This window comes from Rhinolophus hipposideros (genome assembly GCF_964194185.1).
Source record: "Rhinolophus hipposideros genome assembly, chromosome: 1".
NCBI lineage: Eukaryota > Metazoa > Chordata > Mammalia > Chiroptera > Rhinolophidae > Rhinolophus > Rhinolophus hipposideros.
This window is the reverse complement of record NC_138047.1, coordinates 107587516-107606584: the sequence shown is the minus strand read 5'-3', so window position 1 is coordinate 107606584 and position 19069 is coordinate 107587516. Positions and strand designations below refer to the sequence as shown.

At 52.0% G+C, this 19069-nt stretch overlaps 1 protein-coding gene across 3 annotated transcripts in view; it reads right to left on the bottom strand.

The window, feature by feature from the left end:
• TBC1D14 (TBC1 domain family member 14) overlaps positions 1-19069 on the bottom strand; it is a 97400-nt gene that overhangs the window by 56396 nt on the left and 21935 nt on the right. The window contains exon 1 of one of the 3 annotated variants that reach the window (XM_081050942.1): positions 4863-5033. The exons of the other annotated variants lie outside the window; for them this stretch is intronic. Within the exon in view, the coding sequence (XP_080907068.1) occupies positions 4863-4897 (35 nt within the window). The 5' untranslated portion in view covers positions 4898-5033. Of the gene's footprint in view, positions 1-4862; positions 5034-19069 lie in introns of those variants that run through there. 3 annotated transcript variants of the gene reach the window in all.

Genomic DNA, 19069 nt, shown 5'->3' with positions numbered 1-19069 from the left:
GTGGCTGCTGGCCGCCCCCCCAGGACTCCGTTGCTAATGACCATCCAGATCCGTCTGACAATATTGCTGAAGAGGCCTGGCGAATTCACTTTGGGGTTGTCAGAGGTTACGCGACACCCAACTGTAAGGGAAAAGACCAACCCTAACAGCCTGAGGGAGGCAAGAGAACCGTGGGCAGGAAAAGGGCATTGGGGTTTCACCGCAGCATTTATCCAAGGGCTTGCAACTGTTCTTTTCATCTCAATAGGTAACAACTCAGAGGAAAAGATATACGACATCAATGTCTATAACAAATCTGACAAACCAGTGAGCGAAAGTGACCTCACGAGTGACATGATCATAAATCCCTAACTGGCAGGTCGTGGAGGGTCGTCCCGCCCCAGCCTCCAACTTCTTTAGTGAAAGGCTTATCTTGGCCGTGAGCTGCCCTGTCTGTTGTTTCTGGGCACCTGGGTCTCACACCTTTGAAATAATCCATAACCACGCTGAGGAGAGCACACACTCTCTTAACTTTCCTATAATCCAATCCCCAACTTGTTTTCCCACCTCCAGGTCACCTTCCTCGTTCCTCCCTAAAAAAGAAGCTGCAAAACTTATTCTCCGGAGCATTTGAGATCTTGCTCCCCTACAACGTGGTCAGTTGGGCTCAAATAAACTCTTATAAAAATTCTCTACAGGTTTGGACATTTCTTACACCGACACCAATGACAATGTTAAATAACCGCGTGCTAGTTTCTCCTGGCAGCACTCCTGTGAAGCCAGAAGCTCACGGGTACATCATGGCGTGCCCTGTCACAAGTAAACAGTGTCCTCAGAATTAGGAGCAGGAGTAATCAGGGACACCTTTCACTGGGACAAAATGGACCACTAGAACCCGGGTCCCCACCAAACACAGTCGAGTATGAGTTTGCCCAGATTCGGGCCCACCCTTTCCTTCCCTCAGCCTCCTCCACGCTCTCAGTTACCAGCATCTTTCCTTTCACAGTGCTGTGTGCGTCCCAACAATGAATCCTAAGAGGACTGCTGAGCAGGGCGCTGTGCGGAGAGCCACACCTGTGCAGGCGTCACCTGTGCAGGCGTCACCTGTGCAGGCGTCACCTGTGCTGGCGTCACCTGTGAAGGCGTCACCTGTGAAGGCATCACCTGTGAAGGCACCACCTGTGAAGGCGTCACCTGTGAAGGCGTCACCTGTGAAGACACCACCTGTGAAGGCGTCACCTGTGAAGGCATCACCTGTGAAGGCATCACCTGTGAAGACACCACCTGTGAAGGCATCACCTGTGAAGGCACCACCTGTGAAGGCGTCACCTGTGAAGGCGTCACCTGTGAAGACACCACCTGTGAAGGCATCACCTGTGAAGGCGTCACCTGTGAAGGCGTCACCTGTGAAGACACCACCTGTGAAGGCACCACCTGTGAAGGCGTCACCTGTGAAAGTGTCACCTGTGAAGGTGTCACCTGTGAAGACACCACCTATGAAGGTACCTACCACCTGTGAAGATGTCACCTGTGAAGGCAGTGGGCCCTCAGCCCTCAGCCCTGGTGATTTCCACTCACTCAATAGCTCTGCTGAGCGAGCAGCTGCCCATCGAGTCGGAGGCAGTTTGCAACTAGTGACAGTGCCCCAAGGACAATGGCTTAGACCTAGTTCGGTGAGCTCCTGGTCAATCCTGAGGCTTCAACTCCAGCCGTCATGGGGCCCCCCGCCCAGAGCTGCTGCCCACATGGAGTCCGTTCCCCAGGGCCTCGCAAAGTCTCTGCAGGCCCTGCCAACACAAATGGAGATGGGCGGGCTGCCACCCTGTAGAGAGGCACAGCCAGCACTGTGCTTCAAGCAGGGCGAACAGGGCCTGTCCCACCCCCAAACTTTCCCTGCGAGACAGCACAGCTGCGAGGACATGAGGAGGAACAGAAAAGAACCGGGAAAAGGCAACGCTGACCACGAGCTCACCGCTGCCCTGCGGCCCTCGTTCTGGCAAACAGAACCACAGCCTGCCTGGGGACAGGCCCCCAAACCTAACCGCCAGCATCCCCAGCACGGGCAGCGTGGGGACTCGTCTGCTCCCAGAAAACCTCAAGGTGGGGGAGACCCAGCATCACCTGTTTCTGGCTGACAAGTAAAGCACAGGCCACCACAAGAGGCCCGGCAGGCCATTCCAGTTCTGGCTCTGCACCTCCCAGTGGGGAACAACTGGGCCTCCTATTCCTCGTCTATAAATGGGGCGACGCGAACCTCTTCCCGGGGCCATCACGAGAATAAGTGAGATAATACACTAGTCAACAGGGCAGAGGGGTGTGCAGGGGCCACCAGCTGATAGCCTGTTTTCTGTCTACAGTGTTTTTCCGTTTGAAATATTTATCAACGTTTTTAATTACCGAGAAATCACAGAAAACCCTGGCTTTCGGGCTCCCCCTGGCAACCCTGGCCCATGTTCCTGCACAGCCATAAGCCAGAGCGGAGCAATGGCCCTGGTTGGGCCCCCAGAGCCCCACATTCCATTACCCCTGTGACCTCAGCATTCCCCACACCCATCTGCAAGGGCAGAGCCCGGTTTTGGAGGGCCTTGAAGCTTATCACTTGGGGAATCCTCTTTAGGGAAAAAATTGTTTAACTATGAATACAAAATTAGGTACAAGTGAGGGCTCCTGAAAGTCAGGTGTCATTAATGTCATAAGTCTGTCTCGTCAGCTTTTGAAACCTGGGACAAGGGAAGCAGCTGCTGCCACGTGCTTACAGGTGCTGAAACGCCAGCAAGGACTTCTACCCTGTTTCCCTGAAAATAAGACCTGGCTGGACAAGCAGCTCTAATGCATCTTTTGGAGCAAAAATTAATATAAGATCCGGTCTTATTTTACTATAACACTGGATATAATATAACATAACATAACATAACATAACACAACACAATATAAGACCGGGTCCTGTGTTAATTTTTGCTCCAAAAGACGCATTAGAGCTGATTGTCTGGCTAGGTCTTATTTTCGAGGAAACAGGATATACAAAGTTCCGTGTCTCTGTTTTTTGACAAGAGAGCGTACAGCCAAAGGACCGATCCCCTTTCTTCCTGGGTGTCGTGGGCTAAGGCTGTTGCTTTCACCCCCATACCTCACCAACTTAACTTCAGATGTCACTGGAGTCCAAAGGAGGTGATTCCGGGAGCGACATAAAAAGCTTGCAAGGTGCTGGACCTGGGTCCCTGTGCTCAAAGTACCAGATCTGTGCTGGGAGCAGGCACCCAAATACATCCCAGGTATTCGCAACTTGGGACTTGTCTCTGTCACCAGAGTGTCAAGTCCATGAGCATGAAGACAGCAGGTCCTGGAACAACAATGCCGTTCATTGTAACCTGATGGGAAGCCATCACCACCTGACTCGTTTTGTCCGCCAGCCGGTGGGAACACTGGTTTGGTGACACAGCATGTCACTTCAAGTTGCAGAACCTGTCAACACGTTGAGGGCCCTTCTGTTTATTGTGGTGCCTCTCGTGTCTGGAACAGTTCCTGGCATTTAGGAAAACATTCAAATCTATTTAAAGCATGCTTTCTCGGGGGATTTTCATAAATATTACGCAAATTATCCCTGCCCATTTCATACTAGAAGAAGCCAGGACTCGGAGAGGTTGTGGAATCCTGCCCAGAGACACACAGCTAAGCACCACAGAACCAAGGCTGAGACCCACGTGTCTGAGGCTGTCCCAAAAAGCAGAGGACAGCGGCCATGGGAGGACGCAATCGCCTGAGCTGGCGGAGCAGGTTCCACGAGCCACGGACTCTCAGCAGGGATTTCTCAAAACTTGTCTGTCAACCTCCAAAGTCCTCCTCCCTCAACATACTGCGTAGTGGAACTGCTGCGTATAATTCAGTAATTCCCTGGGTCTCTGGCTTTTTCCCTCTGTCTCACTAACAGACTTTTAACAAGTTCTGATCCCAAAGCAATCAGAAATAAGCAGGAACACATAACACTCGGTTCCCACGTGAACAGATGGGTATCTTCTCTACCATTTCCTGAACCATAGTTACCTTTTACAGCTCACCCGTCAGGTGCTTCCTCCTGCACCAGGCACTTCACCTGTGTCTGACGTACGCAGAACCCTACAAGGAAGGTAGGACAGTCGCTAGTGTGCAGACCAGAGACAGGCTCGGTGAGATCAACATAGTCCTGAAGGGACACCTCAACCCTGGGACTCATCAGGGTAGAAGGCAAAAACCTGGACTGATTCTTCTGAAGCCCATTTCATGGGTATTTTTCTCTAGATCTCCAGCCCTCAACCACCGGCACGCTGCACTGCCACGTGTATTTACCATGGCCCTCCAACTCTGCTCTGGAGATGCAGGGGGAAAAGGCCAGCCCACTTCAACTGTCACAGACACGCGAAAAACAAAACGGTATTCTGCAAAGCAAACCTCTGTGTCCTAAAACCCTGCCTGCCCCACGGGAAAGACGAAGTGAGTAGGAAACACACTGCAGCACTATTACTACGGTCAATCGTCGTGCCCCACGTTCCTAGTCCACACACAATGAAAAGGACCCAAGAGCCAGAAACGCGTGGAGTCTCTCCTCCTTTAGAAAACGCTGCTCTAGTAGCATCTGCTGCTCAAAAGCTAACCCTAAAAACAGGTTAACAGTCGACTCTGGAGAGCCAGCGAACACACACGGGCCCGAGGGCTCTGGGCACAGTTGTCCACGTGGAGATACGGCATCACACCCATTTTAACCAGAGAATCTCAAGGAAACAACTCTGCCCAATGTGCGTGGGGGGGGGGGGCACGAAATCATATTAAAACCTCATACATGGTAAAAACCTTGCTGCAGTTACATCTCCAATCACAAAAGCAAGAAAGTCCAAACTGTGACCACAGACCTGTCCATGAGCAGGAACGTAGAGGAGAAGGACATGACGTCTAGTGTGACCACACAGCTCTGCAAGGCCAGCCGCAGAAGCACTGACTCTCCTCTCGCCACATTCCCGCCAAGCCGGAGCCACCGTCCCAGGGAAGCACCATGGACGCCCTTCCGAGTTCTGCTCCCCACGGTCTGGAAGGCTGAGGCTTGCAGGAAGGAGTGGACCAGCTGGAAAGGCAGGGGCGGAGCGGGGCAGGCAGGGCTCTGACTCCTAACTAGTCACAGGGAGGAGGGAGGGCGGGCAGTCCGGGAAGCCGTGTGACAGGTTCCAGGGGCTCTGCACAGCTCCAGGACACATCTGGGCACCCTGCAGAGACCCAGAGCCACACGCCATGCCAGGAGAGGCCAACGAGCCACACAAAGCCACAGACACTTCTGTCCGGGAAGTAAGGCGAAGTGACATTTTGAACAACCTAGCGCGAGACGTCTCCTATGTGCCAGACCCGTGCTTTGGGAGGAAGAGCTCAGGTCTTTAGGCGAGTCACGGCCTGGTCCCTAACTGCGGGGCCAAATACCTGCATGGGAAACACCACCAGGGGATTCTCCCCATCCCTGACTTCAAGTGCCATTGAAAGCTTTTCAAAGACAACTTCGAGGTCAGCAAAACCGGTCTATTGTAACCCACAAGAAGTTACTCTAGGCCGGTGGCCCTCCTTGGGGCAGGCCTCATGTACGCGATCACCGTCAACAATGAGCCCCCGGTGAAACAGCACTCCCTTCACACGCCCTACAGGGTCCTCGAACAACCAGCTCCACAGTCGCTTTAAAAGAAGAAAACCACCTGTCCGTGTGTCCGTCTATTTCCAAGGGCACAGAAAGTCGGACTCCACACCGTCAGTAGATGGCCATCTCCCGCAAGAGAAGGTGGGGAGGGGCAAAGAGGGAAATTTTACTTTACAAATTTCTGTGCTGCTCAAAAAACAACCCAATGAGCACGTATTACTTTTGCAATGAAAAAAAAGCAATCAGCTGTGGGAGGCAACCTGGCAGCAGAGTTAGGGAGCCCCCAGTGTGTGCCAGGCCCTGGGACTAGTGAACAAAACCATGAAATGCTGCCGAGCACAGGCGGCGTTGGGGCGGAGTGGGGGTGGGGGCAACTAACGCCAGGGATCCCAAAGGGGGGTGTCTGGACTAGAGGAAACGCCACCTGGGAGCTGGTGGGAAACCCAAATCCTTGAGCCTCACCCAAACCTCCCGAATCAGAAACTGGGATGGAGCCCAGCAATCTGTGCTTTCACGCGCGCTCCAGGTGGCTCTGACTGATGCTCGCTCCAGTCAGAGAAGCACTGTTCTGACTACACACTCAAGATTCCTGCTACCCTACTTCAAACTTCCGGTCAAGGTCCTCACTCCGCAAGGAGTCAAACCCACGTTTCTGGGTCCGGCACTTCAGCAGCTCAGGGTGAGGCCAGAGCAATCAATCATTCACAGAGCAGCCAGTCAGGCAAAGCCCCGCCTTCTCCGGCCCCGCCCCCTCCTTCGGCCCCGCCCCTTCTTCGGCCCCGCCCCCTTCTTCGGCCCCCTCCCGCCTCTTTCTCCCTATAGGTCAGAGTCCACAGCTTCCTGTTCCCAAATCTCTTCAAATTCTTCCACCTGCAATATTCATGTTTTATGATTCTACATCAGCAAAAAAATTTCCAAAAATATCTATAATTTAAAAACTCATGAAGAAAACTCAGGTCCAGATGGCCTCCCTGGTGAATTCTTCCAAACATTTAATAAACACTTTTTCAGAGAACAAAACTTTTATTCTTTCCCTTCCCCGACCCCGGAGGGAATTTATCAGGTCATTCAATAATTACATTTACAGGATTTATTCTCCAAGAAGAAACATAGTCAACCAGGACTTTTTGATACCCTTTTGAGGTTCATCTGGCTTGAAGTACATGGAGTGTGAGTGTGTGCAAGTGTGTGTGTGAGTGTGAGTGTGAGTGTGTGAGAGTGTGTGCGCGTGTGTATGTGTGAGTGTGTGACAGTGTGTGTGTGTGTGCATGTGCGAGTGTGAGTGTGAGTGTGAGTGTGAGTGTGTGACAGTGTGTGTGTGTGTGCATGTGCGAGTGTGTGAGTGTGAGTGTGAGTGTGCGTGTGAGTGTGTGTGCGTGTGTGTGTGAGTGCGAGTGAGTGTGTGGGTGTGTGCGCGCGAGTGTGTGAGAGTGTACGAGTGTGTGTGTGCATGAGTGTGTGTGTGAGTGTGAGTGCAAGTGTGTGTGAGTGTGTGCAAGTGTGTGTATGTGTGCGTATCCATTTTTTAAATTCCCTGTGAAGGCTTATTATTATTTTTAATTCATACACAATAAAACTGACTTTTTGGGTGCACAGTTCTACAAGTTTTAACACATTGGTAGGTTCGTTTAACCACCAGAGAAAACTCTTACTGAGGAAACACAGAGTGGACCAACCCGTTGGAGACGGCAGGCATAATCTTGACAGCAGAACCTGACGAGGGCAGTATTAGGAAGGAAAATGACAGGCCGTTCTCTTACGAATCACACACCAAGTATTAGCAATCAACTCCAACGATGAAATATGAAGGACAACGTATCACAAACAAATTGGGATTGTCCTAAGAATGCCAAGTTAGCTCACTTCATGTGAGGAAAACACAACGCTATTCACCACATAAAAAAAAGGTAACCACCAGGAAATGCAGAAAACAAGCATTTGGTCTTGTTTCCATCACGTTCGTGATCTTTTTTAAATCCTAAAACTAGGAATAAAAGGAAACTTCCTTAAGCTGATAAAAGTTTTTAAATAAAAAGTAAGGTATCTGATAAACAGGTCTCCCACCGGAAACCTCACACTTAACGGGGAAATGGCGGGCGCTCCCCCAGGCGGAGGCCAGGACCCAGACGAGGATTCCCACCGGCAGCACCACCTCAGTTCAGCACAGCATGGAGTTCCTCGTCTTGCGCAACGGGCAAGAAAACTAAGTGAAAAGTGTAAGAATTGGAAACAAAACACACACAGACGGCAGGATGTTCTACAGAGAAAATCCAAAAGAATCCACAAATGAACCATTAGAGAAACTGAATTTAGCAAGAGCACAGGATTCAAGATCCACACACAAAAATTAACTGCATTTCCAACAAGCATTTCTAACATGGCATTTGTAAAACCATGCAAAAACAACAAATATCTTGGAATGAATTTAATAATAGAATCACGACACTTTTACATAAAAAATTATGAAATACTGTGGGCAAATTAAAGAAAACCTAAATAAACAGAAGAACATACCATATTCAGGGACCAGAAGTCTTCATAGAGTAAAAAATTATCAGTAGATTCAATGTAATCCCAAACAAAACCGCAGATTTCTTGTAGTAATTGCCAAACTGATTTCTAAATTTATATAGAAATGAAAAAGGACCTCTAATAGCCAAAATAATCTTAAAGAACAAAGTAGGAGGGCTTACTCTATCAGATATCAAGACCTATTTTAAAGGAATATTAGTGATATTAGTAAAAGGACAAATAGATGACAGAGAATATATGGACGCCTGATTTACTTCAAAGGGTCAATAGATGAGCCGCCACCTCACACCACATAGAAAAGTAATCCTGATGGATCGTGGGTGAGTTGGTAATGGCAAAACAAAGCTTCTAGAAGATAACAGAATTTCTTAAATAGAACAAAAAAGGCACTAACCATAGAAAGAAAAGATTCTGTAAACTAGAATTCATTACAATTAAGAACTTCTGTTCATGAAGAAAACAAACAAACAAAAAAAATTTCTAAAAGGAAAAGGAAAGCCATAGCACAGAGAAGGTATTTGCAAAACACATATCTCACAGAGGACTCTTACCCTGAAAACATCAAGTATGCCTACAAATCTGAGACACAGCCCCACAAAGGCACCTCACAAAAGATTTCAAGGGGCCAATAAAATGTGAAAAGGTACATCTCACCATTAGTCATCAGGGAAATGCAAAGAAAAGCCAAACACCCCCGCCCTATCCCCAGAACGGCAGCCAGAAAAACCACAACAAAAATCTGACAATGCCACAGCGTGAAGAGAATGGAGAGGCCCAGAAGTACGAATGGGTCCAGGCACCTTGGAAAAACACTTAGCAGTGTCAGCAAGTCCACACCCCAGGTCATATGTGCACCACGAAACACGTGCGAGAATGTTACAATAGTCACGCTCCCAAAGTGCCACAAACGGGACGAATCAAATGTCCACCCGGCGGAACAGTGGGATGTTTGCGCGACTGAAAACTACACAGAAGGAAAGAAAATGAGGACAACCACCATACAGTCGCAACCTGGGTCCACTCAACGGTGAGCCAAGGAAGTCAGACACCAAAGTATATGCTGCAAGACTCCATTTCTCCGAAGTTCACAAAAAGGCCAAACTAATCTCTGGGGCCAGAAGTCAGAAGAGCGGTTGCCCTTGCTTGGGACGCGAGACTTCAGGGGTGCTGGCACGGCTCTCTACACGGCCCAGGTGTGTGTGCGCGTGCACGTCACTACACAGGACACTGCAGGACACGCCAGCTCAGCCCAGACCACTCCCCTCGGGAGCCTTTCCTGCTGGCAGGGACCCCCCACCTCGGCCCTCCTCTATGACTTGCGTTTCCGTTCTGCAGCACCTCCCACTATAGGTCGGGGGAGTGGAGGGGGACATCGTACTTGGTCTTTGTATCCCCAAGGCCTGGCACGAAACCACTGGGCAGTGCTACATTAACAGGTGATTCATTAACTAACCCTGACACGCACTCCAGCCCGTACGCCTCTACTGATAAGTCACAGTCCAAAACAAGACCCTGTGCTGTGTGTCACAAGCTCCTTGAAGTGTCCTTCACACACTCGCCAACGTTTAAGTACAAGAAGGAAACACTGGACGGGGATGCAGGCCCTCACATGAGCTCGGGTTTTTACAAGGAGAGAGAACGCAGGGCGACAATGGCGACGTCACTGAATACAGAAGGGCACTAAAGAAAAGCATATGAATTTATTCTTCCTCTCCGACTGAATCCTACGGAGAAGAGCTGCGAGTTAGTAACTGTGTAAGCATCTCGGATCAGGAGTGCTCCGGGCTCACGCAGAGTTGGGAAGGGATGAAATGACTTGTTTCAACTTCAGGAACCTTAAGGAAGGAGCTCTAAGGTGGGAAGTCTGCCTCTTCATGGGATTCTGTGTCGGCAGATCTGGGCTCCAACCCCAGGGGCAGAACCAGCTGCCTGACTCTGGGTAAGAAACGCACCTTTCGGCTTTCTCAGCTGTCTGTACAAGGTACCACACCCCGTGAGCCGACTAGTGACTGATACGTGTGCTCACGAGTGACACTAGGGCACTTTATTCATCTCATTTACACTGAGGTCCATTCACACGTCATTTCTTTCACTCGGCACATGCGTACTGAGCACCGACTATGTCCCACGCCAAGTACAGGGAGCACAACCGTTGACGCCCAGAGACTCAGGTCCCCAGTCCGCAGGGGCCTACCTACGATTCTCCCCGCCTTCAGGTCACACAGTGAACAGAGGGGCGTGGGTTTAGACTTCAGTCCATCCTTTCCACTGCTGGTTCTCAATCCTGGCTGCAAGCTAGAATCACCCAGGGAGCTTTTTAAAAAATCCAAATGCCCAAGTCTCACCCCAAACCAGTAAAAAGTGATCTGTGACGGCGGGGCCTGGATATCAGTTTTTCTTTCGGTTTCCTGGACAATTCTTTAGTGGAGCTAGGCTGAGAACTTTGCTCCCTAACTAACAAATATTTCCCTCCCCGTGCTCTCTGGTTTCTTGAACTGATGCTTTGCTCTATATGAAGACTAACTCCTTCCAGCAGTTGCCATGAACAGGGAATGATAATCTTTTAGGTTTTGTGTAAACGACTCCAACAACTCTACTCCCTACCGCAAAACAAAACTGTGAACACCTGCCTTACAATGTAAACTTCTCTAGTGTCTTCCAACCTCCTCTGCTGCCATTGAGCCGGGCTGTGCGGATTCCCAGCCCAGCTGGTCGCCAGAGCTCCCTCACCGAGTGTGCCCTGTCCCTCCACTGCAGCAAACCTTGGCCATGCCCCCGAATCCAGCACATCCGTCTTCTCTCACAGCCCGGGGGCGCAAAGAGGATCTGCCCATGGGGGTTCACACAAGCGGCTCTCACACGCGGCTCCAGGAGCAGGCTCCACGCCGCACAAGTGGACAGGAAGGCCAAGTTCCAGGGCCAGTCAAGAACATTAGCTGGGCATTAGTTGGGGACCAGGGATGACTGAGACCCAGGCTCTGCCCTTGAGGGGCTCACAGTAAGAACAAGACACAGAAAATGAAACTAGACTAAACTAGACTAAGGGCTTCAGGAGAGCAGGAACAGAGCAGCGTGCCTGCAGGAGGCCGCCTCTGCCCTGGGGATTCTGGGAAGGCTTCACAGAAGACGTGTCAGCTGTGCTGGGCCATGAAGACATGCAGACACGGGACTAGGGCCCACGGGGAGAGGAGAAGGGGCGAGGGAGGGAGGTGTGGACCAGCAATGCGGGGGCAGGGCCAGGCCCAAAAGGAGAGGAGAAAACTAGAGGCACTTCTGCATTTTGGAGTCGAAGGCCCTGGGAGGACAAAGCGTCCCCGACTTAACCTGACGCCAGGGCTATGACGACCTCTAACAGTCCATCAGCCCTCGCTGAGAGTGTCCTCATTCACCAAACAGAGGCTGCATTTTCACTGCCAGTAAACTCACACAAGGTCAGAGGGCTCCTGGGGGTTCACGGCCACCGTCTCGGGAGAGGGCAGGTCAGAGCTGACCAGGGGTCAGGACCAGGGCTGGTCGAGAAGCAGGCAGCCGTTCTGGAATTCTGCCCCCGGAAATCACCTGAAATGCGGACCACACACTGACGTGCACACAGGTAATGTTATCGTCAAAAAGCAGGAAGAAAAACTACTTCCTTATTGTTTGACAAGTAAATGATTCACAGGATGGAATATCACAAAGACATTAATAAGCATATAAATTTGTAATTATGTGGGGAAATGTTTTCTATAAGTAAAAAAGCAGGATTCCACACTGTAGAAATAGTGTGCATTTTCGTATTTTAAATTCATAGACAGTCTGTAAGGAAATACAGTAAGGAAGAAAATGTAGAAGTAGGTATAAAAGTAGAAAGGATAAAAATAGCATGATAAACATAAAAATTTTCCTGTATATATTTAAATTAAAGACAGTCTTTAAGAAAGCACATAAAAAAGGTTTATCATTTTTAAAAATGTCTCAGAAGAATGTGCCAGCTTTGCAGACACCACAGATGTGGCTGCCACAGGTGCCATCTGAAACCCACAGAGCTGTGGGACCTAATGTGGGAGGGTTGCGGAGGGCCTTCTCCCAATATCTAAAATAAGATAAATAACATAATCGAAAAAGAAGATATTTAGATTTTCAAAGTTAAGTGTACCAGATCTCTTTATTACGTTTTTTAGATTTACAGTCTACCCTCATTCACTTAAGATTATTTACCGAACATCTACTAAGTGTCTGCATTGGCTGGGAAAACAAAGAATGAATAAGACGCAGGCTCTGCCTTCCAGAAGCTCAGTGTCCACAGGGTGGGAAGGGTGTCAGTGTCTCAAAAGCAGTCCCAGGACTGTGGCAGGCAAATGAGGGTTCTGGGAGGGGCGGGGTGATCAGAGAAGGCTTCCTAAAGGAGGTGACACTTCAACTGCAACAGTAGTTTGCCAGGCATTGGAAACAGAATGGGCAAAGGTGCAGAGATAAGACGGCTGGTTCAGAGAAATCTAAGTAACGAGTTCAGTTTTTATGGCTGCAGCACAGAATGGGAGCTGGACTCCTGAGAGGTGGGCAGGGGCTGGATTCCAGAATGCTCCTTACACCGCCAGGCCAAGGAGTTTGGAGTTTACCCTGCTGGGGGGGAGAACTACCATTTAGGCAAGAGAATGCAAAGCATTCAACTCATCCGACTCCAGGCATTTAATTCTCAGGAAGAAGTTGAGAGGGGAAGGCAGATCAAAAAAAAAACCCAAAATGGCCAGTGCTCCCAGTTTGTCACCCAACCCATCTGCTCATGGTCCCAGGCACCGGTCTCACTTCCCAGCCTCCCTTACAGGTAGGTGTAACCACAGGACTGCGTTCCCACCCATGAACGGCCAGGTGCGGTGACGTGGGCCACTGAGGTGTCCTGGCCCACAGACCCTCACACGCTGCCCTCCAGGAGCTTCCCATTCTTGGTCTGATACCGACCTCGTGTTGAAAGCGCCAGAGCCAGGAAGTGGCAAGAGCTTGGGAGGGCATGAGCTGGAAACAAGCGTCCATTGTGTCTGGGCCGTTACCCAGTTCAAGTTTGTTACAGCAGCTAGCGGCTCACCTAAGGAAATACACATTCATGTGCTCTCCCCACAAACTGTGGCTACCACTCGATTTCTGCTTTAAAAATAACCGCTCTCAAAGGAACTTCTAAGAGCAATGGAACCTGCTCACTCCAGGGCAAAGGCTTAAAGTAAGTGAGCAGCCAGCTGCTAGGGCGAGGGTGGATCCAGGAAGTGTCCTTCCTGGTCTACCTGGCCCCTCGCCCTTTTCTTCTTCCTCGTGCTGGGCTCCCTTCCACCTCTGCAGGATGTGGACACGGGGGCACCGAGCCCGCACCCTCTCGACCTCGTTCCTTCGCTGTATCTCCCCTCCCGGTGGGAAATGTGTTTTGATACCCAACTGAAACCTAAAGGCTATTAGGACTTAAATCCAAACCAACAAATATTTTACTATTTCCGGTAACACTGTGCACAGAGCCTGGATTTGAAAAGCCTCTGGCTAGAAGCAAAGGGGAATTAACAGGAAAACTGGACCGCTGTCCAGCCCAAAACAGCTATTAGGCAAATCTGGATGACTCATCATTCTTCCACATATAGAACCTTACAGGAATCCTGAAAAAAACCGCAACTACTCACAACAAAGAATCAGCAAAACTGGAATTGAAACAACTCTCAGTTACAAATGCAGCTCATTTAACATAAACAGGAACTGGCTGATGTGGCAATCTAGTCAGATACGTGTACACACGAAAACTATAGAAGGCATAAAATAATTTAACGTTAGCGACATCGAAGATTCAATGTCTACCAACAAAATAAGTAACATTTTAGAACGTGCACTATTCAAGGTAGAAATGAGAATAAGATCATTTAAATTGTTGTGTTGTTCCACTAACATTTTTTCAGTGGAACAGATTTTATACCCACCTCAGAAAAGGGAAGTTAATTTATTAGTAGAAAGTAGCTGGTGGCTGAAGAAGTGCTTTGCAGGAAAGGGTTTCGCAAGACCCCACAGACTCCAATGCTCCCGCAAAGTGTCCTGCTCTTCACGCTGAATCACCCCTGCCAGGCTGACCATGACCTCACCAAGGGCAGAAGCAAGGCAGGTTGGCAAGGCTCGAGCACAGAAATCTGGGAGTTCCTGTAAAGACAGTGCGTGATTTCCCAACAGTGCCGGTCCAATGGGGGGTGCTTCTAAACTCAGGAAGCCAAATGAATCCTGCGAAGAATAAACACATCCTCCTTTTCCCCCACTTCTCCAAATGAGCTTGTCTATAGCTGTGACGTTTCTAAGGACATGGACACCTTCCAGAAGCCAGGGCAGACAGGTGCTGCAGAGGAATCAGGGAGGCCTGGGAGGTTTATCAGGAACACGAGCGGCTGGTGAACAAGACACACACAGAGTTCCTCCTTGGTCCTGAATGTTACAAAGGGGCGAACTTCAAAGCTTTCTGCCCTCAGATCCGAGAAGTTTCCTAACCCACCCAAGGGAGGGAAACAGATCAAGCCCAGCTGGGCCACAGAACAATTCCTGTTCCCTCAAGTTCAACACCTAGGAGAGAAGCGGCTGGATCACAGAAAACCCCGCCGGGGGCCTACTGTAATCAAGTCATTAGGAAGGCAAAGAAGTGTGTGGTGTTCAGCCCTCAGGACGGATTAAATCCTGTTTCTCTGTTTTCCCTTTTCTGCCACTCATCTTGGGGCAAGGCAAGTCGGCATTTACTAGCCTTCATCCATTCATTCACTCACTCAGTACTTCAAGTAATAAGCAGGGAAGAGATCCCTAATACATTCTAGTGAGAACGCAGCCGCCGCCACGGTGCCGAGCCCTTTATCCGCATTGCCTCCTTACGGGCATTTTGGGGATAAGGAAACCAAGGTTAAGGGAAATAAAGCAGCCGCGCAGGTGCCCGGCTGGAAAGGCAGAGAAGAGTCACATCTTGGGTCACAACTGCCCTCTCCGAGTTCACACCGAGTCCTCTGTCTCCACGCTGGAGGCACAACAGACGCTCGGAGGCTCCCCCCTCTCCGCTGTCCTAAACATCCCGGGATACCCAGATGTGTGCTCAAGCCCAGTGTCACACAGGACCTCGTGACATTCTCAACACCTTGCATGGTGGCCATCGCCCCCAGTCCCCGAGGAGACAGCGGGTCAGGCCTGTCCCCCACGCCTCGTTTCCCCTCCCTCCCCAGGCCCCGAGGACGGCTCCTTCTACAGGCTTCCCTCGGCTCCACACACCTGGGGATTGCTGCACTTGTTTCACAACCACCGTGTGAGCCGCTTTAATACACCCACCAGAACATAGGCTAAAAATAAAGTCACAGGCTGCCACCTAGACTATGTAGACAAGCGCCGAACACCAGAACTTCCCTCAACGGCGGAAATGTACAAATCCGAGCTGCCATGCGGCAGCCACGGGCCACACGTGGCGACTGAGGGCTGGGACGTGGCTGGTGTGCCTGAGGAGCCAACGTCCCCGTTTCCATCACATTCAAAGAGCTACATGTGGCGAGTGGCTGACACACTGGACAGCACAGGCCGGGACCCCAGTGCAAGCACCGCTGGGCCCCGACCTGAGACCGCAGACAAGCAAACCGGGCGCCAGCTGCAGCGCGCACAAGCTGCTGTGCGACAACAGACATGGCACAGGTGGCGGAGGCCACGCAGAGGCGGGAAAAACAAGACAAGCTCTTGCCAGCCCCAGAACCTGTGTACCTGCCATGTCCTGCGACCAGGACACGCTCTCCCTCGTCTCGTTCAGACCTCTGCTCAAATGTCACTTGCCCAGTGAGCCCCCCTTCACCCTGCGCGGACACCCTCCCAGCATGAGAGCCTGACATCGAGCTCCTCGTGCAGCGGGTGCCCACAGCAGACCACCAGTGCCACGCGGTGCTTTGATCTGGGGTAAGGGGCTTGCTGGCTGCTGCGTCCCCAGCACCTCGTCCTGGGCCCGTGTTCACCGAGAACTAAATGACGTCTGAATTCAACATGGGACAAGCACTGGCTGAGTTCTAACCTAACCGGGTGCCAGCACGGGGTGAGTGAGATGAGGTTCCTCAAGGGGCACCCAGGCTGGGGGTGCCCACCTGATGACACTGCACAATGGCAGCTGCCATAGCAACGGCAGGAGCTGGGGAGCCCTCTTCCTGGGACTCTTCAGTAGGTCCTTCTCATGGGGCACAGATGGCACCTCCTCCAGGAGGGGGGCCCCGCCTGTGGGCGGGAAGAGGAGCCGCTGACTCAGGAAACTACCTCCCGCTGCCTGGTCCTGGGCCACCCTCTGGAAGCCTCGTGGCAGGTACAGAGGGAGGGGGTGGCAGAGCCAGGACGGCGCCCACTGCTGCTGTGAGGGCTGCACTTGGGTTCCTGCACTCCTTTCAACACATCGCTCCAGCTGCGCCCACAATAGTGGGAACCGGCAGCTGTTCTGTCCCCGCGCGTGCGGGGCTTTCCGGGTACAGACCCAACGCTGCCCCTGAGCGGACTCCAGCCCCGCAGGCGTGCTGAGGGGTGCTGCCGCAGGGGAGGTCTCCACGGACCCCGAACAACCAGGAGATGGGGCTCAGAAGGAGGGCAGCTGTGATGACGCACAGCACCCCCCAGTACTTTCCATGGGCCCCTCTGTGTGAGCACGGCCCTGTGGGGCACATAGCAGGCCGGAGCGCTGGTCACCACACAGGGGCTGGAGAGGGCCCTGCTGATGGTGGCTCAGCCTTTGCAGAAACAGTTCGGGGATGCAGCGTCTCAGAGAAACGGGGAGGGGGTGTCCCTGAGTGAGCGAGCCCCACTGTCTGCAGGCCTGGTCCTGAGCCGGCGCCTGGTGGGAATGCTGCCAGCTGGAGTGAGCGTAGGGTCTGCTGCAGAAGGCGACGACGGAAGAGGAAATGACGCCTCACGTGCAGCACAACGATGGTCCACGTTCTTCTCAGAAGTTTCCCCTTAGCATTTCCTTCCCTTCTTGCTCTCCTGGCCGGGGCCTCTCCAGAGGATCACATGAGGTTGTGTCCACTCCAGGGCAGTGCCCCAGAGCAGGGCACCACTGTCCCACGCAGCTGCTGAGCAGTGGGCCCAGCAGTGAGCCCCAAGGGAGGGGCTCCACAGCTGGCCCCCCCGCTGAATAGCTGTCCAAGGACGGAGTGCTATTCCCAAGTGGGAGTGGACATGTAGCCGAGGCCAGCCCACCGGAGCAGAGCCCGTTGTGACGATGCCCCCGGATGGAGCTGCTGCCCTCCGCTCCCCACCAGCATGCGAGAGGAGTAGAATGAGGGTCCTTCACCTTCTTTCATCAACCCTCGTTGACCAGTTTCACCAGACACAGCTCGAACATGGTTTGGCCGCCCAGGGTAGAGCTTCGCTGTCAGACAGACCAGGGTGAGGACGGAGAGGGGCTGACCCCTCCAAATTCCACCACCAGCCACCCGGGGGCCATCAGCCTGTTTATTGAGTCCACTCAGTGAAGACACCCCGACTACCCTCCTTCCTTCTTTCCCCCACCCCCCGGCGTCTGCACCATCCTACCTCACAGATGTCCCCCGACCTGTTACCCAGCTCAAAGGCCAGGTCACACTCTTACACACGCCCTTACCTGCCTCTCATTTCACTGCACTCACTTAGCAGAAGCACAACCTGCCCCCAGGCCCCTGCGCAGGGCACACCCTGGAGCAAAAGCACCACGCTACCCGGTCTGCAGTCACCGAGCGGGCCTTGTGGCCCCCCTCCACCCCACCCCCATCCTTTCCACTCCACACTCACTGAGGGGACTGTCACACCTCTTCCTCATTCTTCTCACCCACTCACTCCAGGCCCATCCTGACTGTCAGCTGAGGACCTTGCTTCCTTGTTCCCCAAGAAAATGAAGCAACAGAAAGAATTTCCACCGACCCCACCCCAGACGCGACGATGTGGAACGGCAGTCACGCTCCTCACGCTGGTGGGAGCATAGACGGCACAGCCGCTCTGGAAGGCACTTGGGTGGCTTCTCACAAAACTCAACGCACTCTACCCTTCGATCCAGCAATCGGGCTCCTGGGAATTTACCCAAAGGAGCTGAAGCCCCACGTCCACACGAAACCCTGCACACAGCTGTTTGCAGCAGCCCATCCAATTGCCAAGCCTTGGAAGTAACCAAGATGTCCTCCTCCAGTAGGTGATGGATAATTAACTGTGGTCCATCCAGACAAGAGAATGTTACTCAGCACTAAAAACGAATGAGCTGTCCAGCCATGAAAACACACGGAGGAACCTGAAATGCATGTCACTAAGTGACAGAGCCAATCGGAAAAGGCTACATACTGTGTGATTCCAGTGACATGACACTCTGGAAAAGGCAAAACTGTGGGGACAGTAGAGAGATTAGTGGTTGCCGGGGTGGGGGGTGGAGGGTGAACAGGGCAAGCAGGGGAGGGTTAGGGCAGTGACACCCCTCTGTGTGACGCCGTGACGGTGGGCACGTGTCATTATACGTGTCCAAACCCACAGAATGCACACCCCTCTGCGTGACGCCCTGATGGTGGGCACGTGTCACTACACCGTCCTAACCCACAGAATGCACACCCCTCTGTGTGACGCCGTGATGGTGGGCACGTGTCACTACGCCGTCCTAACCCACAGAATGCACACCCCTCTGTGTGACGCCGTGATGGTGGGCACGTGTCACTACACCGTCCTAACCCACAGAATGCACACCCCTCTGCGTGACGCTGTGATGGTGGGCACGTGTCACTACACCATCCTAACCCACAGAATGCACACCCTTCTGCATGACGCCGTGACGGTGGGCACGTGTCACTACACCATCTTAACTCACAGAATGCACACCCCTCTGTGTGACGCCGTGATGGTGGGCACGTGTCACTACACCGTCCTAACCCACAGAATGCACACCCCTCTGTGTGACGCCGTGATGGT